Source organism: Coturnix japonica, chromosome Z, assembly GCF_001577835.2.
Source record: "Coturnix japonica isolate 7356 chromosome Z, Coturnix japonica 2.1, whole genome shotgun sequence".
In the NCBI taxonomy this organism is placed as follows: domain Eukaryota; kingdom Metazoa; phylum Chordata; class Aves; order Galliformes; family Phasianidae; genus Coturnix; species Coturnix japonica.
Window position 1 is genome coordinate 39,468,709 of NC_029547.1, and position 23,250 is coordinate 39,491,958.

The 23,250-nt window shown below is 39.1% G+C and overlaps 1 protein-coding gene and 1 long non-coding RNA gene across 2 annotated transcripts in view; one reads left to right on the plus strand and one right to left on the minus strand.

The window, feature by feature from the left end:
• AUH (AU RNA binding methylglutaconyl-CoA hydratase) overlaps positions 1-12,682 on the minus strand; it is a 97,026-nt gene extending 84,344 nt beyond the window's left edge. Inside the window, exons 1-3 of the mRNA XM_015849381.2 lie at positions 12,440-12,682; positions 2,740-2,807; positions 2,555-2,642 (exon numbers count right to left, since the gene is read on the minus strand). Coding sequence (XP_015704867.2) covers positions 2,555-2,642; positions 2,740-2,807; positions 12,440-12,644 — 361 coding nt within the window. The 5' untranslated portion in view covers positions 12,645-12,682. The remainder of the gene's footprint in view (positions 1-2,554; positions 2,643-2,739; positions 2,808-12,439) is intronic.
• A 102-nt stretch (positions 12,683-12,784) lies between these two features.
• On the plus strand, positions 12,785-19,219 carry LOC107306304. Its single transcript, XR_001552072.2, has 3 exons — positions 12,785-12,899; positions 17,255-17,334; positions 17,892-19,219. It is a non-coding gene; the product is annotated as an uncharacterized LOC107306304 (long non-coding RNA).
• Positions 19,220-23,250: the final 4,031 nt, after the last annotated feature.

The window sequence follows — 23,250 nt, forward strand, 5'->3', positions numbered from 1 at the left end:
GTGATCCTGAAATAAAATATTGTCCTTCAACAATTAAGTTTGAAAACTTTTGTCTGTCTGTTCTACTGAATTTCCAACAAAAGCCTCCCAAAATAATACCATGCTCCTCAGTCCCTCCCCCTCTCTGAGTTCCCGAAGCTACTACCTGTTTTCTCCATATTCCCCTATGCTTTCTGTTTTTTTCCCCTCTTTATATACATCTATTAACATTGTCTACAGAAGCAACCAATACAGCCACTGAGCTCTTTCCCATCATTATCATAGGCAAATTCTGTTTCAGATATTCCAGCTTACTTCAGTCACCACTGCTGGAATATCGTAATTTCACTGGTTTAATTGCAAGAGCTTCTTTTCGTATACCCATCCGCTCATCTGTCACTTTTTATTTCTGCTAAGTTCCTACAATCTGTCCATACTCTGACTCCAAACACTGATTAAAGATATAACTATTCAGTCCAAGTCTTATTCACTCCTCAGTTATTTTCCCTTCCTATGTCCACATATAAACATTAGAATCATAGAATCATAGAATCACCAAGGTTGGAAAAGACGTAAAAGATCATCCAGTCCAACCATTCACCTATTACCAATAGCTCCCACTAAACCATGTCCCTCAGTACATCATCCAGTCACTCCTTGAATACCCCCAGGGTCCGTACTTCACCACCTCCCTGGGCAATCCATTCCAGTGCCTCAACACCCTTTCTGAGAAGTAATACTTCCTAATGCCCAGCTTGAATCTCCGCTGCCGTAGCTTGAAACTATAGAGAGCAATAAGGTCTCCCCTGAGTCTCCTCTTCTCCTGGCTGAACATTCCCATCTCCTTCAGCCTCTCCTCCAGACCCCTCACCAGCTTGTTGCCCTCCTCTGAACACGTTCCAGGGCCTCAATGCCTTTCTTGCAGTGAGGGGCCCAAAACTGGACAGAGGACTGGAGGTGCAGCCTCACCAGCACTGAATACAGGGGAACAATCACCTCTCTGCTCCTACCGGCAACACTGTTTCTGATGCATCCTTGCATCCTTTCATCCCCCAGCTTGTGCTGGTAGTGGATGTTACATCGACCCAGACAGAAGACCTTGCACTTGGATTTGTTGAACCTTACAAGGTTCTCTTCAGCCCATTGCTCAAGCCTATCTGGGTCCCTCCAGATGGTATCCCATCCCCCTGGTGTGTCACCAGCACCTCACTGCTTGCTGTCATCCACAAAATTACTGAGTTGTCCACAGTCAGCTTTCGAAACATACTCAAAGTTGTTTTTCAAGCCAGACAAACAGACAATAAATCGGTCTTTACATCTTAACAAGAAAAAGCCATTCAATAAAGAATAGTATGCAGCTTGGGTTTCATTAACACTATTTAAATAGGATACCTGAATTCCCTTCACTAAAAATTAGTCTGATCTCAAATTTCCTGTATTACAGCTGCCATTAAATTCACCAATGTCAACAAATTAGGAAAAAAAAATATGTTAAAAGACTCGACTAATAGACACATTTTCACATAAATTTTCTAACACCTAACTTGAAAACACATTTGCCTATGTTCCTCTGAACACTCATCACTCTTCCTCAGTTTAAAAACAGCAGCTTTTAACAGTTTATTTTCCCAAAGTTTACTGTTAGTTACTAATTTCTACAACTTCTTGGTTCAAAATCAAGATGCAACCTTTAAATGAAAGATGCTGATTATCATACCTATATTCAAATTCTTGACATCTATTACTAAATGCTGCATGGACTACTACTATTTTTTTTTTTTTTTTTTCCCAAAATGATTCCTTATGGAAGCCTTATAAGCAACACACTGAAGCTGAATGAAAATAGTTATTAGAACTAACAACAGTAAAAACTTAAACTACACAGGAATTATACACATTACTCATGTAAAAATTGGAAACAAGGTTTTGCCTTTAAAATTGAATTAATTATGCTATGTGTGGTTAGAATGCTTAAATACTGCAGAGAACAGTAAGACTTTAGAATTTATCTTCTCTATCTTGACAGTTCTATTCATATATTAGAAAGAAGAACTTATTTAACTGATTGAAATGGATTAAAAATAACTTTGAACATAGCACTGTATTGGACATCTGAATATAAAAACATTTTTCATCTACAAAATACATGTCTGCTTCCACTGATTTTGATATTTTGACAGATTCTCAAGTTCTTGTTTCCAGCTTTTGGTTGTTTGCAACTTTTGTTCTCTTACAAGTTTTGTAGGGCACTTTTATCGCTTGATTTTTGGTTTTTTAGATTTTGAAACACTTTATGACACAGAAAGAATAAAATGGATGCTCAGTTCTTGTTAACAACTGAGGAAAATCACATAAAACCACTCAGTTTGTTACTGAGATGAATACATACAAGACAAGTTTCCTTGGAATCTGGGCTTTTTTTTCCATTTCTCTTATTTTTCTTCCATTTTCTTTTTTTTTTCATGTGTGTATCTGTGTGTCTGTGTGAGTGCGTGTGTATTGTGTATATATATCTGTGTGTGTGCAAAAATTAGATACAGATTTCCAGCTTCTCAGGAAAATTAAGTTTGCATACCAGCACAGAATATCCCTGGGACTTCACTTCGGAATATAACAGTTCGTACTTTCTTATCAGATTTCAAAGCATCCACAGCTTTTGACATCTAAAGAGAAAAGGAGGAAGGGAAATAACCAAACACTTTTTAAAGTATTTAATTCCAGTACTTCACCTTCATATTAGAAACTATTCTTTTCACTTACCATTTTTAAAAGATTTTTGTTAAGTGCATTCTTGGCATGAGATCTGTTTAACCCAAGCACCACAATTCCTGGAGGGGAAGAAAAATTGTGTCACTGTTACAATACAGAAAAATATAACATGCGCATACATTATTTCAATTTCAGGATTCTAGAAGAAACATACTAATATAGTCACTTACCTACTAAGTTTTAGAAAGAAAAAAAAAAATGGACTTAAGTTTTTCAATGTTGAACATTTCAATGTTCAACTGAAATGATGTACTTTAAGTAGTAAAAATCTAACACTATCACGCGGTTACAAGGGCTGAATCTTAAACCACGGCATGCTCAAATTTCACATTTGTGCACGAAGTGCTGACATGTAATCAAGCAAACTAATGCACTGCTTCCATTTTTAGACAGCCTGATTTGAGAAACTCCTTACAGCAAAAAGTGCTATCACTGCTAAGACTAGCAGTTCTGACACAGATAGATGAAGACACACAGAGAGAATGCTAGCAACAATACACCAGAGCTTCTGTTTAAAAATAATAAAACATACAGAAACTCTCTCTCAAGACACAAGCTCAGTGCTAGGCTACACAGCTTTGATCTCTCCCTTAGTCCAGTTAGAGATCAGTTGGCTAAATGACTGATTACACATACACTGATCCCTGTCACACAAGGAGCACAAACTGCTTGTCCTTATTCCTTCTCCCTTAGCTTAACAGGCATGATAATAAAATGGAAAAATCCCAAGAAGTTTATCCAGGTAATAATCTTTTAGACAATTGTTACCTGAATGTATTACAATTTCCCAAGTTCTAGAAAGAAAACTGAAATTGATCCAGTCTTGTTAAGGCCAGGATTTTGTTTTCAACTGGAGAAAACAAGGCAAATGAAAAGAAGGCAATGGACTAGCACTGGAGTGAAACTGGGACCAGGAGTGAAACAGAAAAAGGGAGCTCCCTTTATCTCAAACAAAAATGCCCACAATGTTGCCATCAATCTACCAGGAACTCAGTATTTGCCTTGTATATTTATTACCACAACACCGAGCTCTGCAAGAACAATCTCTATATTTTCTAGCTCTCCTAGTCACCTTAGGAGGCTGTCTTGTTTCCTAAGTACATACTATTTCTTTCACAGAAACATGTCATCCCAAAGTGATGACCTATTAGTGTTTAATCCCACCCCCGTTCCTCCTGAATGGAAGTGCCTACATACACACAGACTGTTAAACAGAGCTCCTGCTCCTCCGGCAGTTACCAATCTGAAAACAAAATCTTCCATTCACCAGCTACCATGCCCAAAGCTCAGACTAAAATGATTAAACCGAAGCACACTTTGCTCTTGCTTGCTCCCACAGTCCAATTAATCCTTATTAAGAAAGAGAAGAGCCTAGCTGATCCAAAAAATCTTCATTCCTTTGTTCTCTAAAACCAAACTAAATTCATCAACACAACTGCAACAGCCCTCAATCAGCATTCAAACAGAAATTCCTACATGCTTCTGACTGCAGCACTTTTCTACTGTCACAACTTGTTGTTCAGGATTATTCTGAATTCAAATACATTTTATCTTCATACACACAGATAAAGCAAAATCAGCACCATGTTTAAAAGCGACAAGAAGACAGATAACCTGGCACTGATTTTAAGCTCTAAGGCTGGTATACTTGCATATCCAAGTTAGAATAATGTGAAGACATTACCATCTCAAACTATTTTTCTAACTAAAAAGTAAGGTCCTTAGCAAAAGTATGTTTTTTCAATGGCAGCAAAACTCTTTTAGTTACCATCATCGGTATTAGAAAGAATTTCCAATTAACATTAAAACATATTTAGTAGTCTTCCTATGAAGAAGAGCCCCTTAAAGACAAACCATACAAGTTAAGTCATAGAAGTATCTCACCGCATCATAAACCTATCACTTCTGGCTCCCTTCCCTGATAAGTGGGAAGTAATTACCATTTTCTAAATAAGAGGGGGAGAAAAAAATAAAGCAATAACTGCAACCAGGAAAGCATATGAGGAGAACATGAGGCAACCATATATTGAAATGAGGCACATTAAACAATACTCCCTGAACGCTTGTTTGAGTCAGTTTTGTTCTAATACTTCATCACAATATTGTCTGGGCATCCTTAAGTTCCTTGGTTATTTTTAAAACTGCAGTAAGGCTTGGGAAGTCTTCCAGTGTATTAACCAATTATCAAAATACAGATCAATTGAGTACTTGCTCAAAGTTATATTATCAAAGTAGAAAAATAAACTTATTTTCATTTGAGAAATTTAACCCCCAGAATGTACTTTCTTCCCTCCCTGGCCTACTCCAAGATCTCCTTGTCACCAAAATCTGGAATACAACTTGCCATGTCAGTTTGCTGAAAACTCTGATTTAATTGTTGGGGCTCACCCTAACAGAAACTGTTGAAGACAAGTCTTCCCTGTTTTGGATATCTACAAGAATTTAAATCCCTGGTCATATGGGAATATAAATGTAAGTTAAATGTGTCCTAAACAGGACAAATCAGACACTGTGCAACACTGCAGAGTCCTACCAAACCTTCTGAAAAAAAAAATAAAATAATATATATATATATACAATATACAAGTACAAATGTTATCAATAACCATTTTAACAATTATTGTTAGCAACACAGAATAGTTGATTGCACGTATTTTGAAAAACCTCACACCCTCATTTGATACATTTAACCATGGTTCACTCTTCTCAAAGTGCCCACGTATGGGCATACAAATATCTTAAAAAAAATTCAAAAAACTTATCTGTGAAAAGTAGTAAAAACTCGTCGTCACATTCACAAACAATTTATCAGAATAAATTATAATAATGGAACTCTGGTATCCTTAAAACATCAAGGAAGTTGCGGATACATTAGAAAGGAACAGGCATTCAGACAATGCCGAATGCAGTATTAATTTCCTATTTCTTTACTGGCAGTCATTTCCACATGACTCCAGAAAACTCTTTAGCAAATAAGGTGTGTCTATTACTCATCATACATATTAAAAATCAAATTTCACTCTAATAGCTAGATTTTCTAAGGGACTAAGATGACTACCAATGCTATGTAAGTAGTCTTGGACAGTTGGTATTATTTCTCAGCCATTGGCGAATGTCTGGGAACTGTTAGATCATGGCCTGAACCTGTGATTGAGCACCTGGTGGCAACTGGGCATAGCCAGCCCAAGGAAGCAGGTTATCTGAGCAACCGCAAGGGGTCACACACCCTTCCCTAACCTCATTTAAGGGCTGGCAGCCACAAGGGAAGCATCTCTACTTGGAGACTGCCTCCTTTGGAGTGTTTGGTAAGCCTTGATTCTTCAGAAAGGGGTGACTCCTTCTTTATAACCAGACTGCGACTTCTACATTTCCTGTGTGATCCCAAACTGGTTTGATGTAGCTCTACCTGCTGCCTCCTGTCCCAGCAAAGGAAAAGTGCAAGTAAATGCAATGAATGCTGCTCTTGCTACCAGAGCTGAGACATAATTTTTAATGTTAAAAAGAAAATTATAATTAAGTCACATTAAAAAAAAAGAGCAAAATTGTATTTTAGTGAGAAAAGGATACACATACATACATAGAAGAATTCTCCCGTAAGTAATTTCATTGTATTTCATTATTTTGGCCTAAAATACTAGAAGCAGATACTGGTGGTATGGCTGAACAGGTTGAACCTTCCCGCTATCATTCCATTACATTTTGTTGCTGGATGACAGATGGCACCATAGGGGCAGTCTGACAAAATGGCACGTGACATGGAAGAGTGTATGAGGCAAACGGATGCCACTGAGTTCCTCCGTGTGGGGTAACATAAATAAATAAATAAAAAGCACCTATTGACATTCATCAATGTTTGCTGAGCAAATGTCCAAACTGTGGATGCGAGCTCAGTGAGGAGGTGGGTGGTACGTTTCAGCAGTTGTGACAGCAGGTCACTTCCACTAGAACGGATGTTTACAGATCACAGAATCACCAAGCTCGGAAAAGACCTCCAACATCATCCAGTCTAAATGTCCACTTATCAACATTTCCCCACTAAGGCACATCCCTTAGTACCACGTTACACATTTGCTGAACACCTCCAGGGATGGTGGCTCAACCACCTCCCTGGGCAGCCTGTCCCAGCACCTAACTACTCTCTCAAAAAGAAGAATTTCTCCTAATGTCCGGCCTGAATCTCCCCTGGCAGAACTTGAGGCTATTACCTCTCATATCACTAGATACGCAGGAGAAGAGCTAACCCCTACCCCACCACAGCCTTCTTTCAGGCAGCTATAGAGAGCCATGAAGTTTCCCCTGAGCCTCCTCTTCTCTACAGAGCATTAAAGTTTCCTCAGCTGCTCCTTATAGGACACTGTGTCTGGGAACCGAAAGGTCCTGGACAAAAGAATGATCCTGAACTGACTGAAATAAAGTATTCTGACAGAGAGCATAACTGGATGACTGCATGACTAGAACCATGGGCTGCACGACAGTTTTGAGGAAAGCAGCATTTGCAGCTAAAGCTGCTTATCCTGTTTTGGTAGGAAGCTGACCTTGCTAGTTTATCTTGTTTTGCAAGCAGGTGTTCCACTTGAGCTCTGCATCACGCGCTGACCATGTGGATGGAGCATGCAAGTGGAAAAACCCTGTAGAACCTGGGGAGAACAAAAGCAGAAGGGAGGCAGTGGTGGATTCAAGAGAGGAAGAGGCAGGCGGCATCCTTCTGACACCTCCTGTCAAATGTACTACTGGCATGTTCCTTATCTTTCACCCACTCAGCAATTCACCTGTCTCTCAAAGGTAGGTAAGTAATACTGCACCTGCTTAGGGAGTTTCTGTTTGACACTGAGATTATCTAGGGCAGATGCCTCCGTGTGTGTGTGCGCGCGTGCGCATCAAATAAAATTCATACCCCTCTGTGCTGCTCTGAGTATGTAGTTCGCTTGCCTCCACTCCCAAGACATCCTGTCTCTCAGATCCAAACATACTCTGAAACAGACACATGCTCCAGACACCTCACCAGCTTCACTGCTCTTCTCTGAACATGCTCCAGAACCTGCAAACCTTTCTTATAGTGAGGGGACCAAAACTTAATGCTTGAGTTGTGGACTTAGCAGAGCTGAGTACAGAGGAACACTTCCCTGCTCCTGCCAACAGCATTATTTCTGATACAAGCCAGGATGCCACTGGCTTTCTTGGCCACCTGAGCACACTGCTGGCTCATGTTCAGCTGAGTAGCCACCAATACCCTCATATCCATCACCTACACAGTCTTCCAGCAACTCCTCCCCAAGCCTGTAACGTTGCTGGGGGTTGTCACGACCAAAGTGCAGGACCTGGCACTTGGTCTTGTTGAACTTCATTGCTTCAGCCTCAGCCCAGAGATCCAGCCTTTCCAGATCCTTCCTTTCCAGGGCCTTCCTATCTCCAGGCAGACTGACACTTTCTCTGAACTTGGTGTCAACAATGAACTTGCTGAGGGTGCACTAAATCCCTTTCTCCAGGTCATCAATAAAGATACTAAACAGAACAGACCCCAGTACTAACTCATCAGGAACACCACTCATGACCAGTCACCAGCAGGATTTAACTCCATTCACCATCACACTCTGGGCTTGGCCCTCCAGGCAGCTCTTTACCCAGCAAAGAGTGTACTTGTCCAAGCCAGGGGCTGCCAGCTTCTCTAGGAGAATACTGTGGGAGACAGTGTCAAAGGCTTCGCTGAAGTCTGTCAAGGAGACAGGTTGGTTGCCTTTCACAAATCCATGCTGTCTGGGCCTGATCACCTGTCTGTCCTACACAAGCTGTGTGAACTCACTCAAGATGATTTGCTGTGCAAACTCACAAGATGATTCTCTCCTTCTCTGTCTCCAAGGTCAGGATGACAAGCCTGCAGTTACCTGCATCCTCCTACAAATGGCCTCAAGTTCTGCCAAGGTAAGTTTAGGTTGGATGTTAAGAAACACTTCTTTACAGAAAGGGTAGTTACACACTGGAACAGGCTCCCCAGGGAAGTGGTTGAGTAACCGTCCCTGGATGTGTTTAATAGCCATCTGGATGTGGTGCTCAGGGACACGGTTTAGCAGAGGGTTGTTAGAGTTAGGGTACGATGGTTAGGCTGTCGTTGGACTTGATAATCTTTGAGGTCTTTTCCAACCTGAATAATTCTATGATTCTATAAATAACATCAGCAGCCTCCAGTTCTGTGGGACCTCCTCAGTTACCAAGAACGCTAACACATGATGAAAAGCAGACGGGCAATGACATCTCTCCAGACCCTCAGCTGGATCACATCTGGCCCCATGGACGTGTGGTAGTCCAGGCAGAATTGTAGGTTTCTGACTGTGGGGGTTTATTCTACTCCCCATCTCAGGCTTCCAAGTCAGGAGGTAGAGTACTCCAAGAATAAATGGTCTGACTTTTAAAGACAAATGTAAAGAAGGCACTTAGAACATGACATGCAGGCTCTCATTCATCAGTGGTGACAATGTACACCTAATAGTTTTGATTGTGTTGAAAAATAGTGTTTTGTAGCCACGAATTTCCTCCATCAAACAGTGCTTTGTGCTCTTTACATCTGTTCTAGTTTCCATGGAAATAAGGGGAATTACTTTCAGAGCCACCTACATATATGCACGATAGATTGAAAACACCTGTAAACTCCCAGATTCATCCTCATTTCAGAGCATAACTAAATATGGGATTTTTATGAGTAAATAGTTATTTAACAGTCATATTAAAAGGTTCCTGTAATTCAAGAGAGACAGCAAAATACATATGATGCTATTGTTATTTAAAACCGCTGAGATTGTATTTCTTTCCACATTAAACAAAACAGGGTGAATCAATTTAAGTAAAACGATTAGATCTTGCATTACATTACACTACAGTTTATGTCAGTACAAAGGAAAGTGTGCTTTAATGATTTGTATCTGCTCTGTTTTGTATGTTGTAGTTTTCAAAACAATATTCATTCTCAGTTTTCAGTAGTAACACCTTTACTTATAAGTCCCGACTCAACATTCATACTAGTTATTTGTCCTATAAAGATTAATTTGATCTACGTAAAAAGTACTTACAGAAATAATTTATTTGTATTATGCATATGCAAAGACACTATCAATCCAAATGTACTTTTAAATAACTTAAAAAAATCTGAAATGAGAGCGGAAAGAGAAAAGAGAGAAGTTGGTTTTTTGCTTGTCTCCATTTATTGGTTTTTCTTAAGTGAAACAAGAAACCACAGTGAGTGCGCCATGAACAATTCTTGTTGTTTCCACTGGTCGCAGTTTCAGTAGGTACCTACACGTATCATATCATATAGATACGTATTGAGCATTATTTTTAAAAAGCAACTCAACAATTTTCAAAATCCTAAGTACACACCTTTACCATTTTATCTCTAAGTTCTTCAGCGTGTCTTCCTGCACTCCTTAAATCAGTACATCTCAGCTGCTCAAACATTTTCCCTTAAAAATAGAAGATAAAGTTCTCTGTTTTATCAGCTAACTATCAATTTTTCAAGCTCTGAAAGAACTATTTCAAATGAGACCATAATTGTTTTGCACGTCTTATGTACATTAACATTCTAACTGATGACATTAAAATATTATCTTACATGTACTAATTGAACTAAAAACCCCAAATTCATCCAAATTTGTAATGCTAATGCAGCTTGGCTAGAAGTTCTGAAATGCCAACAGCTTTAATAAATTTCAGACCTTGAAGTGATAATCAAATACAATTACAAATAATAGACTTGTATCTAATTAAAAAATAATAATGCACACATATTTATCTCTATTCTAGGAAAGTGATACTAAAGGCAATGTGATTTACACATTGTTCAGAATATATAAGCATTCTACAAACACATTCAAATTATACATTACGTATTCTTTTGTCTCAAATAAGAAAATTCAATAATTTTCCCTTTCAAATATGTTCTCATTTCATTATACATCTAAAAGCTTTGCAAAAAGTGTGGTGTGTGAGTCACATGAAAGTGTTACAGAGCAGAGCAGTTTGTTACTTTGCCTGGAAGATGCATCTAGAGCTACAAGATGTGCACCTCTGTGTGAGGCAGCTCTGGTCAGTTTTCCTGCTTCCCCATGCAGCACTGGGGATGACACATCTTCCTCTGAGCAACTCAAAAAGACCATGTATGTACAAGAACAGAAAAATAGCACAAATAAACATGTGTATGTCAGAGAGACGGGGTCTGCCCCCATACACAGTCAAGAAGTATGAAGTGGAAGAATATGAAGGGGCAATGGTGGTGGGATTCCACTTGGAAAGACCCAGAAGGAACTGCTGGAGAAGGAAATGGTATGTTAAGAGATTAGTGACAAAGAACACTGGGGCTTAAATGGCATTAGCATCCTAATGGAGCATAGGTATTACATGCTGTAAACTCACACAGATGAACTTGTCACATGGGGAAAGGAGGATGGTGTGCATTAGCAGTACGCGTCTACTATTAGGGTAGATGCAGAAAGAAAAAGGCAAAGAATGTGCAAGCAAAAATGCCTTCCAACACTTTAGAAAACCTTCTTTGCTCCTGTCTTGCCCCCAGCTCAATTTTAAATAAGTTTAAAATTAAAACATATGTTTAAAACCAATTCCCAGTTCCTCAGTTGGTTGAAAAAATCACAGAATCACAGAATGACCCGGGTTGGAAGGGACCTCAAGAATCATGTAGTTCCAACCCCCTGCCTGGCAGGGCCACCAAACATACACATTTACTAGATCAGGTTGCCCAGGGCCCCGTCCAACCTGGTCTTGAACACCTCCAAGGACGGGGCTCCCTGGCAGCCTGTTCCAGGAGCCTAACCACTCTCCTATGGAAGAACTTCCCCTCTAACATCCACCTAAATCTTCCTCTTCTAACTTAAAACCATTTCCCCTAGTCCTGCTATTGTCAGCGCTTTCGAAGAGTTTACTCCCCTCCTGGGAGTAAGTTCCCTTCAGGTATTGAAAGGCTGCAATGAGGTCACCCCGCAACCTTCTCTTCTCCAGGCTGAAAAAAACAGGAGTGAAGAAGTACTGTCTCTAAGAAACTCTTGGAAACAGAACAATAAGAACTGGATTTCAGGATCAGATTACATCATTAATCTTACTGACTCTTAAAAAATGGATCTTCTAACCCTTAAGATAAAATTGAAAGTTTTACATACACAAATACATATATGTGTATGTGTGTATGAGTTCACTACTCAAAGATGTGTGCCAAGTTTAACATAACTGAGTCAGTGTTTTGAGAGTTATACCCTGAGTCCTGCACCTTAACACGATCATTCCAAGACCCACTATCTACCTAAAGAAACGCATCTGTCACAGAACAGTGCTGCACACAAGAAAACGAGGGTTCAACTTCTATATCTCCATCTGTCCAAAAGCGCATAGCAGGTGTGGGATGCTAATTGTAGCAAATATCCTCTAAACTTTATCTGCCAGCAAAGTGGGTAGTAAATGAGACACACATCCAGCAAAGTATGTTGAGAAGCCAGGAGCGCTGCTGACCCACTCCTGCAAGTAACAGCGGCCCTGCAGTACCGGCGTGAAGAGGCTGAGCAGGACCCGCAGCCGCCCGCCCCCCAGCACGCCCTGTGGCACCTCCCTCCTGCCCTGGTGCCACCGTCACCTCGGCTCACAGCCCCGTACACCGGTGGCCAGGCCGGTAAGGAGCGGCCGGCTCTTTCCCCGTTACCTTTGTGCTCATCATCCAGGTACCGCACTCGCAGCTCCTCCTCTTCCTTCGCCTCCGACCCGTAGCTCCTCCCGGCTGAGAGGAAAGCGGCGGCTCCTCCTCGCACCGGAGTCCGGGTGCCGAGAGCGGAGGAGGTGGCGGCGGCCGCGGCAGCCAGCCTGAAGCGGCCGTGCAAGAGGCCCAAGCCACCCAGCGCCGCCGCCATGCTGCTGCCTGCGCCCCGCAGCCGCCAGCCTCGCTGCCGAACACACGTGACCAGCGGCGCCACGCAAGGGACGCCAACAACTCCCGCCCCTCTGCCGCCGCAGAGGCGCGAGGGCCGCGCTCCTCACAGGGGCTTCGTGTGTTCGCTAAGCGGACACCGGGCTGAGCTGTGCTCCTTGGAGCAGGAATGAGGCTACTAAAGCTACTAAACCGGCTTCCTACACTGAGGTTTGATATTAGGCAGCTTTCTTCTCAGGTACGGGGAAGCAGTGGAGTCACTGTCTCTGGAGGTGTGCGCTGTGAGAACTTGAGAACTGAATACAAGCCTTTGGGTGGGCAACCTGATCTAGTAAAGGTGTGTGTTTGGTGGCCCTGCCAGGCAGGGGGGTTGGAACTACATGATCCTTGAGGTCCCTTCCAACCCGCGTCATTCTGTGTGATTCTGTGTGATTCTGTGTGGGTGACCCTTTTATCCTTACGAACTGTAGAAGTTGGTTTTCCAGACTGAGGGGAAAGCAAGACGGGAAGGCCCCAGCTGTCAGTTGTGCTCACTGAGTGCTGCATTCCTCCTGTGCGGGGTTGCTTAGCAGGGCCTTCCTTCTGGAGAGAGGGAAGTCTAAAGATAACGACCTGTTTATTCTGGCAGAACACTCTGAAGGACAAATGAGGGGGAAACAGACTGTCACCTTCCATTCATTATGTTTTACTATTTAAACAGGAATGTGGCTTGTGATTAGCAGCCTGTTCCAGTAGTGCTGGCAGTACACAAAAGGTACAAAGGGATAATGAATGACTATCTTGGAAGCTTGGTTCGCAGTTGAGGAATGTTATATTTTATCTGGATAGATTTTGAGAGACAGTACCCAGTTATGTCTGTGGAAGCAAAGTTATGAAACACTGTTATGAAAGACACCAGATTAGATTAAAAAGACAGTACAAACAGAACTGGACTCACTGCCCTTACCATCATATTGCTTTGAAGCCAAAGGCAGATGTGTTGTCTCTGCTAAGCAGTTGTGTGCAGTGATTCCCAGACTACTTGGCTCAAGGTCTCACAAGTGCTTTCCTGAAAAGAGGACAGCATATGGAAACATGCCTAACAACCTCATATCTGCTATACTAATGCCCACAATCACTATTATAATCCAAATAATTTTGTAAGTACCACGTTCTTCTACATTGTCACTATTTTATTGTACTTTTTTAGCGTATGAAGGTAAAAATATTTAATTTTTCACTAATGCAGTTTCCCACATCTGCATTGCTGGAGCACAGCAGCAGGCACAAAGATAGCTGCTAAAGTCATTCTGTTCTTTAAACTACGTCTCTGTATTAATGCATAAAACTGCATGATACATAAATATATTTTATTGTGGCAGTTCAGTAGTACAGTACATTTTGCAGTACTGTATATTCAGTTCCTCCCATTGCACTGCCATTCAAGCATGATGGAATGCTTCTTGGATGGAAGAAATATTTTCCGTATTTTGGTTCCCTGTTTTTTTCCCCTGCAATTTAGTTCTACTAAAAGAGCTCTACAGTCAAAATAGGATGTGGAAAGCACGTTTAGTTACAGAGGGAGAGTACGGGCATGCAGATTGTTACGTAAATAATATACGCTAATAAGAAAAAATAACTAGAGCAACAAAATGAAAACTGTTACGTAACTACCTAATTACATATGACATTGTTTGGTGACCTGTTCACTTCATTACACAGAAATCCAAATATTGATGGTTTGTTCTGGGTAAAATAAATTGACAGAGCAAAAAATGTGTGAATCTTGACTCAGCATCCCTTATGCCCAGAGAAGCAATGTTTGCATGAATGAAAATTAAACTGATATAAATAAAGAATAGCAGTTCTCTGCATTCAGCTTACTTGTAGTATAGTCCTCAGTTATAAACTAATCTAGGAGAAAAACAAAGAAACAAAAAACCTAAATGGTCCTCCTCTCTATTTTCTATTTGGAATTTCCTTGGAAAGCCCGTGCACATCAGGTTCAGGATCTCACAGTGTGCAGCAGAAACTGAAGAGGGAAATATGCAGACCCTTTTTAGCTTCACACACAACTTTTACTTGAAAACAGCACGTAGGTCCAAAAACTGGGAAACTGCCTACATGGTTCGCAGCAAGAAGTTTCTTCCAAATGTAATTCCTCACACTTCAGTGCAGGCCTTCTGCCATGATTCTCTCACTTAATTAGAGATAATGGAAGAATGTGGCCTCTAAACTACAAATCTAAATTAGATATCTAAGAACATGGAATGGGAACGTACTTGTGTATGTTTGATTAGGCATTTGCTATTATTAAGAATAATGATAGATGATTAGAAATGAGACAGGAGAAATAATTGTATGTGTATTTATATGAAAAGCCAAGCAAACAGCTAACAATGACAAAGGACAAATAATATGCACAGTAAGGCAGGAAAAGTGTGGAGGAAAAAGAATCTGGGCTAGTTGTGTCTTTGATTTTCTTACATTTTGTGTATAGATAAGGTGTAACAAATAGTTCCCTTGAAAAGAAGGTTGAAAGTGTTGTGCAGTGAGAGTGAAAAGAGAGTATTTATTTAATGATAAAAGCAGAGCACCAATATGTGCTTTTCAAGGTAAATCACATGCCCTACTTGCATGCTGTAAATTAATTGTCTCTGTAAAATCACTTGATATTTCAGAGTGTAATCCACTAGCTACTTGTTTTCTAAGTTGTTTTATAAAGGTTATATACACCTGCTACCAGGAGATTTTTTCTCTTCTAATTATCACTTATTTGCTTTTAATGACAGAATATCACTGTTTATTATGTTGTCCAGTCTGCATATGCCTTAGCATTTTCAATCTTGATTTTTAACTTTTTTAAAGCTTTTTGTTGTTGGGAGGTCAGAACCTAAGCAATGCCATAGGTACTTGCAACAGAATTTAGTGGATATTTAGGAAAGAAAATGTTCAGAATGTTTTCTAGGGCAAGACACACAGCTTATCCTCAACTTGAAAATAAAAAAAAAAAGTTATTTCTTTTTATAGGTCTGTATACAAGTAGAGATAGTGGAAACAGAATTTACATAAGCAGAGACTCCTAAAAACTTTCAGTTTTTTTCATACTTTTCTTGTGGTGAATGTACCATTTTCAGCTATGTTTTAGTACTGTTAAAATAGTGTATTTTCTCCAGGCTTCTAGGTGAGCGTTTAAATGAAGCTATACTCATCTTTCACCTTCATATACTTCTGAGGAACTACAAGACTGCAGTAACCACTAACTTGTATCTTAGAGGGTCTTTCCTTTGGCAGGAGAGGACAAGCTCTTACACCATTCAATTGAAAGCTTAACTTGAAGCACAGACAGCAAGCTGGAACCATGCTGGTGTGATTTACTTTAGGATGGTTGATAGGAAATTCTAGTAAAAGGTGGATTTCCCAATTTTTTTATGCATTAAAAAGCTATTTGGGCCCCTGCTACAGAGATGGTAGGCCAACCTTATCTACTATGTGGTATATAGAAGAATGAAATAGAGTTAAGTTTTATCTCAGAAAAGGACAACAAAGATTTACTAACTTATTGGTGAAATTTTTCTTCAGACTAACATTTGATGAAATAAAAATTAAAATAATCTGAAAAAAAATAGTTTTAAAAAAACTGAATTTGAAGTAATGGTGGTCATTTCAATGGAACTAATCAGGAGGTGAAAAATACTGTTTGCATCCTGATATGGTGCTATTTCTTATGGAAAAAAAAATGTTAAGAATATCGACATTGTTCAAAGATATTGCATTTGCCATGAAATATGAGTTCATACTAGGAGCTAAGAGAAACTTGGTCTTTTATGCTCATTAGCAAATGTTATAGAAAAATCATCAGCACCTTATAGACAGTCTTATATAATTCTTTATTACTGCTCATGAGCAGGATAGGATTTAAGCAGTATATTGTGTTTCTGAATGGCAGAATTAAATTTCCCTTCTGTTCTGCAAATTTCCTTTTCTTGTTTTCAAGATGGTTTATGCCTAAAGGCAATAACTGAGTTTACTGTGGACAGACTGTAGATAATATGTGAAGTTTAAGGCACTGTTTACCTTTTTGCTAAGGGCTGCACAGTTACTGCTTGAAAAAAATGCCACATGTACAAATCACTCTGGAAATAAAAAGGTGCTATAACGTAAACTGTATTTATGCTTGTTGCTTTTTCCTTTTTAGTCTTTTATGATACACTGTATGTTGTACAGAGATCTACTGACCGTATTTCATCCTTCGTAAGAAATGCATCACATTCATTCTTACACCATATGGGGAAAGCACTGGGGGCTTTTTTGATGTTTTATATAGTTTCATTAGAGTAGGTTATCTTTTACATTCTAATCTTAAATGTGCTTTCTTACATTCTTTCCTTTCTGTGTACTAATGCAATTAAGACAGTCTGATAAGCTGAGTGAGCATTTTCAGCTTGTTCTCTCACGTGTAAGAGCTCTTATAATGTAAATAAAATTTGAATGACCTTATGACTTTAATTTCCAGGATAGAGCAAAAGGTTAAATGGGTGCAGATTCTATGTCATGCTCTGTGTTTTGTTAAATTTGTTTCCTCTTAACTCTTTTACTATTCATACTTCCCAGTATAAGCTGTTTTTTCTTGTGAGATCAAGAAGATGGAACCTAGCACGTGCATGTGAAAATAAAAGAAAAATCAGTACTAGGTGAGTAGGGTTTTTTTGTTTTTTTGGGTTTTTTTTTCCCTAATACAGACAAAATACAGAGCTATTTACCAATGACAGCAAACACCCGTTTCCAAGACAGCAATTTTCAGGTTTCAAATTTCTTGACATTCCTTAAAGATATATAGCTGTATATCCCCAAAATTAGAATATCATCCAAGAGACATTTTTTGCAATTTGTAAAAATTAAGCATCGGGAAAAATAATGTACAAAAAATAACTTCTCTTAAGAATCATAGTCAACAGTTATTTTCTGGGGAGTATATTTTTGTGTATATCACTTCATGCCCGAAACTTAAAGTAATATTTCAGTTGTCTGGTGCTTCATAAAGTATGTTTTACCTCTTAAGCGGGAAACAATATACTGAGTCCTGTCAGCACTGGCAGCAGCTGTTAAGAAAGGTGTATGTATGTAAGCAGCTTGTCAAAGTGAAAGACGTAAGAAAATAAAAATAAAAATAAAAAATGTTTAATAAGAAATATTTCTAAGTCTAAGCCAAAATGTAAGTCTGATGATGTCTGCAACTTTTCTATTACAGGAGTGGCTTGAAAAAAATTGTACTATTTGTGCTCTTTCAACAATACGCCTGAAAAAAAAAAAGTAGAGTGTGGTCAGAAAAGTTCTTTAAACTTGCCATTTTTCTGTGATTTGTGCAGTTCAACAATAAGTGGAAAGTATGAACAGGAATGCAGTGTTTCCATGTCCTGAAACAATATTTTAAAACTGCTTGTGGGAAGAGATTCCAAAGATGTTCAGAAAAGCTAGTAAACCATGCACACAAGTTTGTTGTCATAAAGTGTGGTGGCATGGCTCATGGTGTTATTCTTAATCCACGTATCAGAGTCGTCATGTCAAGATTTCTCTTTCTTGGAACTGATAAGAAGTATCCTTGACATCCTTCTCTTCCTCCACCCTACACTGTCTGCCAGTGAAGCTCAAAGAGGGCATTCTGTCATACATGGGATTCCTGCACCTTGAGCAAAACAAATAAAATGGAGAGTCTTTCCAGTAACCACTGCATAAGAGCATGAAGGAATACTGTGGTTTCTTTAGAATGAAGCTTCTGTAGTTTTCTTTGTAGCCTGGGTGTCACCACAGAATCCAGGTCCTCTGTCGCTGTATGACCACTTTTGAGGTGGGAAAAAGATGGAACATCTGAAGAAATGTCACTTCTTTACTGGAATCTGCTTTGACATTGGGATGAGGTTATTAGTCAGTCTTCCAGTGCAACCAGTAGCCTTTCAAGCTGTAAAGTGTACAATAGAAATTCGACCTAACAGAAATCCACATGCATATGTCTGTGTTATAATTAAGACTCATCATAATAACAGAATTCAACTTAAGAAAATGTCACAGATTTTTTTTTCACAGATATTTTTGTGATTATATGAATTAGTGCTAGACTGAAAGTATTTTTTAAAAATGGGCTTTATGACTCTTAATACATTAAGCCAGTGGCATTTCTTAACATAAACGACATTCTAAAACAAATAATTGTACAGCCATACTGCTCAGCAATTCCCTGTATATTAGTTTTTCAGAATTCAATGTGATATGCTTTGTGGTTTTTCAGAGGTGCTGAGAACCCGCTGCGTCTGCTAAGCTCGTTTACAACTGCACATAGTCATGAAGGTTGGCTTACGTTAGATACATATGAGCAAATTCAATGAACATCTAAAACTTCTGGCAAAGTCTGAGTGCCACAAATGTTACATCAGATATTGTGAACATCTGAAATAAATAGCCAAGATGTATGGACAGAGAAATGTAATACTAAAAAATGTAGGCAAATTTGGCATTTGTTTTTCTTTCTCTGCCTTATAAACTGAGCACGGTTGTGCTTTAATAAAATCTTGCTTACTGATAGACTTGTTGTCCTTTTAATCTTCTGTTGCATTCATCATAATTTTATGTTTCAAGCATCAGCTTGTTGCTGTAGAAATCTCTGGTGTTGCAAATTCAGTTAGAACTTCGGGAGGGGATCAAATATAAAAATAAATCAAGGCTTGAGAAGACAGAAACCATTGTTCAAATAGCAAAGCCCTGGTAACAAGCATAAGAGAGAATGGATGTACAAAGAGTAAGGCAATTTATTATTTAAATCCACTGAAGGAAAATTCTGAATTTTTTTCTCTTTCGACTATGGAAGCATAAATGTTTTGAGAATTGTGTGTAAAAAAGATACAGAAGTGTGTCATAAAATGACTCTTTCTAAGCTCTTAAACTATCTTAACAACCAAAACAGGACACAAAATGGCCACAACAGTGAACAAGATGAAGGGAAAAAAGATTTTCTTCATGAGAAGAGTAGGATAATAAAGTTTTGTTGCGAGGTGGTACATATAGCCTGTGGTAATTACTGGAACAATTAATTAATAATTAAGTACTGTTTAAAGATTTATTCAAATGACTGTCATGTTCATGAAACAACTTTTCATTGAGATCAGATTTTTCATCTCTTTAGTCATTTTTAGTGTATTTTCCTAAGACTCACACATCTTACTAGATGTATAACATGGTCCACCAGATTAGTCAGATACAGTACATCTAGAAGAAAAAAATGCACTTACAAAATACTCAGTGGCACCTTTCAATGACCAGTGTAAGATGTAAACAGCTGTTATGCTGTTATTAATCTAAAGCTAGAAACAGAGGAGATAGAACCCTCAGCAAGTTTGCTGATGACAGTGTTGCAGTTGAAACAAGAGAAGGAATGCAATCCAAATGGCTTTTAAATGGGTCCACCTGAATTTAGTGAGGTTCAGCAAGGCCAAGTGCAAGGTGTTGCGTGGCCATCCCAGATGAGTGCAGACTGAGAGAAGAACTTGAGAGCAGCCTCGCAGAGAAGGTCTTGGAGGTCCTAGTGGAAGAAAAGTTTGCTACAAGCCAAGAGAGTGCTTTTACAGCCCAAAGGCCAACAGCATCCTGGTCTGCATCAAAAAAGGAGTGGCTAGCAGGGAGAGAGGGGATGATTGTCACCTGCTATTCTGCACTTGTGAGGCCCCATCTGGAGTATTGCATGCAGACCTGGGGCCCCTAGTAGGACAAAGATGTGGAGCTGTTGGAGTAGGTCCAGAGTAGGGCAAAGAAGATTATCAGAGGGCTGGAGATTATCTGAGGGAGCTGGGCTTGTTCAGCTTGGAGAAGAGAAGGCTCTAGGGAGACCTCATTGCAGCCTTGCAGTGCCTGAAGGGGATTAATGAATGGGAGGTGGATCAACTGTTTACATGGACAAGGGGAATGATTTCACACTAAAAGAGGAGAGGTTTAGTTTAGAAGTTAGGAAGAAATTCCTGAGCATATGGGTGGCTTAGAATATTGGCCACCATCATTCTTTTTAGATATCCCATTCTCAAGACTCCACCTTTTCTCATAGCATGTAGAGGCAAAAAAGCAGCATAGGACAGGTATCCCATGCCATCGTGTTACCCAGCTCACTTGCTGAAAAAAAAAGAGTGAAGTTGCCTTTTTTTGACAGAGAACATTGGCAAGTGTAACACTTATGGAGTAACAGATGCCACTGTGCTTACATGAAAGATGGTTCATACCATTATACTTAATAAAAGATGGAGGAAAGGTGTTTTATATGCCCTTACCATTCTGTCCACTTTCTAATGGGCAGAGGCATAAATGGAGTATGCGCAGATATTACCTGCACAAGGAAACAGGAAAGTAGCTGGAGTGTGCAGTTGGACCAGAGCAGGTGGAAACCCATTGCTGACATATGACCTGGGAAGGAATAGATATCTCCTTGTCTTTTGTTTTTCTGTTGTACAAGATTATTCATAAACCTCTCCTTGTTAAATCTGTACAATATTTGAATATGCACACTGTTTAAGCAACAGCCGCACATCTAAAACCCTAATCCAAAACCCACTGGAATCAATGGAAAAGTCACAATGACTAAAAAAAGAGTTGGGACAGGATGTTAAAGTTTTTTCTCTCAATTAAAATAAAATTTTGACAAGGTTAGGCTCTCAGAGGTTGCTTTTCGCTTACCTATCCCATCTTCATAATAAAAAAGGGTTCATACTTTCTGGTATTAGTTTATTAGTATCTAATTGGAAAGCAGGCATAAACTTAGTCAGCACTTCATTAAACATAGAAGCATTTCCATGTGTGGGATGCAGAATAGATTAGACCCATTTAACTACTTGGAGGCTGCCTTCAGCAGAGAGCTATTCATTCCAGACTCACCATTGTTCCTTTTTTCCATATACAAAGGGCAAAAGCAAAAAACTATTTCATGTTACAGTCAGATGCTGCTTAAATTTGTTCACCCGCCCACAACATAAATCAATTTACAATTGCAATAAATGTAGCCATTCAGGCTAAAATTTGCTGTGCTGAATGCCTGCCTCAGGCTTTGGCTAAGTTTGAACTAGAGTGGGCCAGTCCTTTCTAAAATTGCCCTTGCAGGAAATACATTGTCTTGGAAAAAATAAAAATAAAAAAAATTGCTAGCTAGCATTATGTGTCATCTTCATGCCCATCTACAGAGAACTGCGCTTTTTCAGTGGCAGCACAGAAATGCTAAGCTCTAGCTTTTCACTTTCTGTGAAAAGTCCTTTAAACTGGATAAGTTACAGTAATTCCATCTTGGAGGGCTGACAGCTTAGAAATGGTCTGCATAAAAAGACTGGTATGTTCTATATAAAAGTGTTGCCACATGGTAATATTGAAGCAGTGCCATAGCAGGAGTTAAATTTGTGCAATTATTTATGATTTTTTTTTTCCTCTGCTTTGTTTAAAACAACTTTTAAAGCTATATTTATATATTATTGTTCATTCAACAAACAGCAAAATATCGTCATACATAGCTGCTTTTAACAAGTTGTTCATATGGCTGCACAAAAGTCTCTAAAGTACCGTGAGTAACATCGTATGAGTCAGATTGGGTCGTGTCTCACTAAGAATGTTAGCCAGACCTTAAAGGTAATATTTGGCTTTGAGGTGGTAAGAGACACTAAAGATAGAAGAAAGAAAAGAAGGAGAATTAGAGTCTGCATTTATGCTATACAAACCCACCTCATGGAAGTTGTTTTTTTTTTTAAGAAATAAGGTGCAAGATCAATTAATTCTCTGCAATACTTGTCCTTCATAAATGAATTGTAAAATTTCGCGGGGAACGGATACATGACTTTGTTCTTCCCTTTATTCTGCTTATCTAAGAAAACCTTGTGTACCAGAATTGTATGTAACAGAGTTCCCATGAGGTCAAACAGAAAGAAATAAATGCCATATGATCTCTGCAACTGCAGGACTTTTAGTGCAGTGGAGTGGATATTTTTTCATCCCTGCCAAGAAAAATACCCAAAGAGATTGTAAGATCTGCAACTTTCTGTTCTATTAAGTAAGTGGTAGAAGTAGAGGAAAGGACTTCCTGTAAAATTAAACTTTCACTTCTGACCTACATATTTGGTTTTTTCTTCCTAATGACAAATTACACAAGTAAAGTGATGTGCATTTAATAATGCCTTTTTTTTTTTTTTTTTTTTCCCTTAAATGGTCTCCTAGCATGATCAGAGTCAATTCCCCTGTTATGCCTGAACATTCTGGGTTAAGTTTCTATTATGCTATAATGCTACCAAATTATTTTGTTTTATTCACTCAGAGGTTTCCAGAGGCTTCCAAAGTAAGCAAGACTTTTTTATTTGGCAAATGGAAGGAAAAATAGAGCTTTGGGGGAAGAAAAAAAAAGGAGGGAGGGTGGTGGGGTGAATCCACACCAAAAAAAAAAAAAAAAAAAAAAAATATAGCATAAAAGTAGAACATGTTTATTTTATTTTTTACAGATTATTTTAATTAAAGCAGGTAGCTGGAGCAGAATGATTCTTGGGCAGTTTACACTTAAAGGTGTTCTGAATATGTTTCAAAATAAACACAGAAAAAATCCT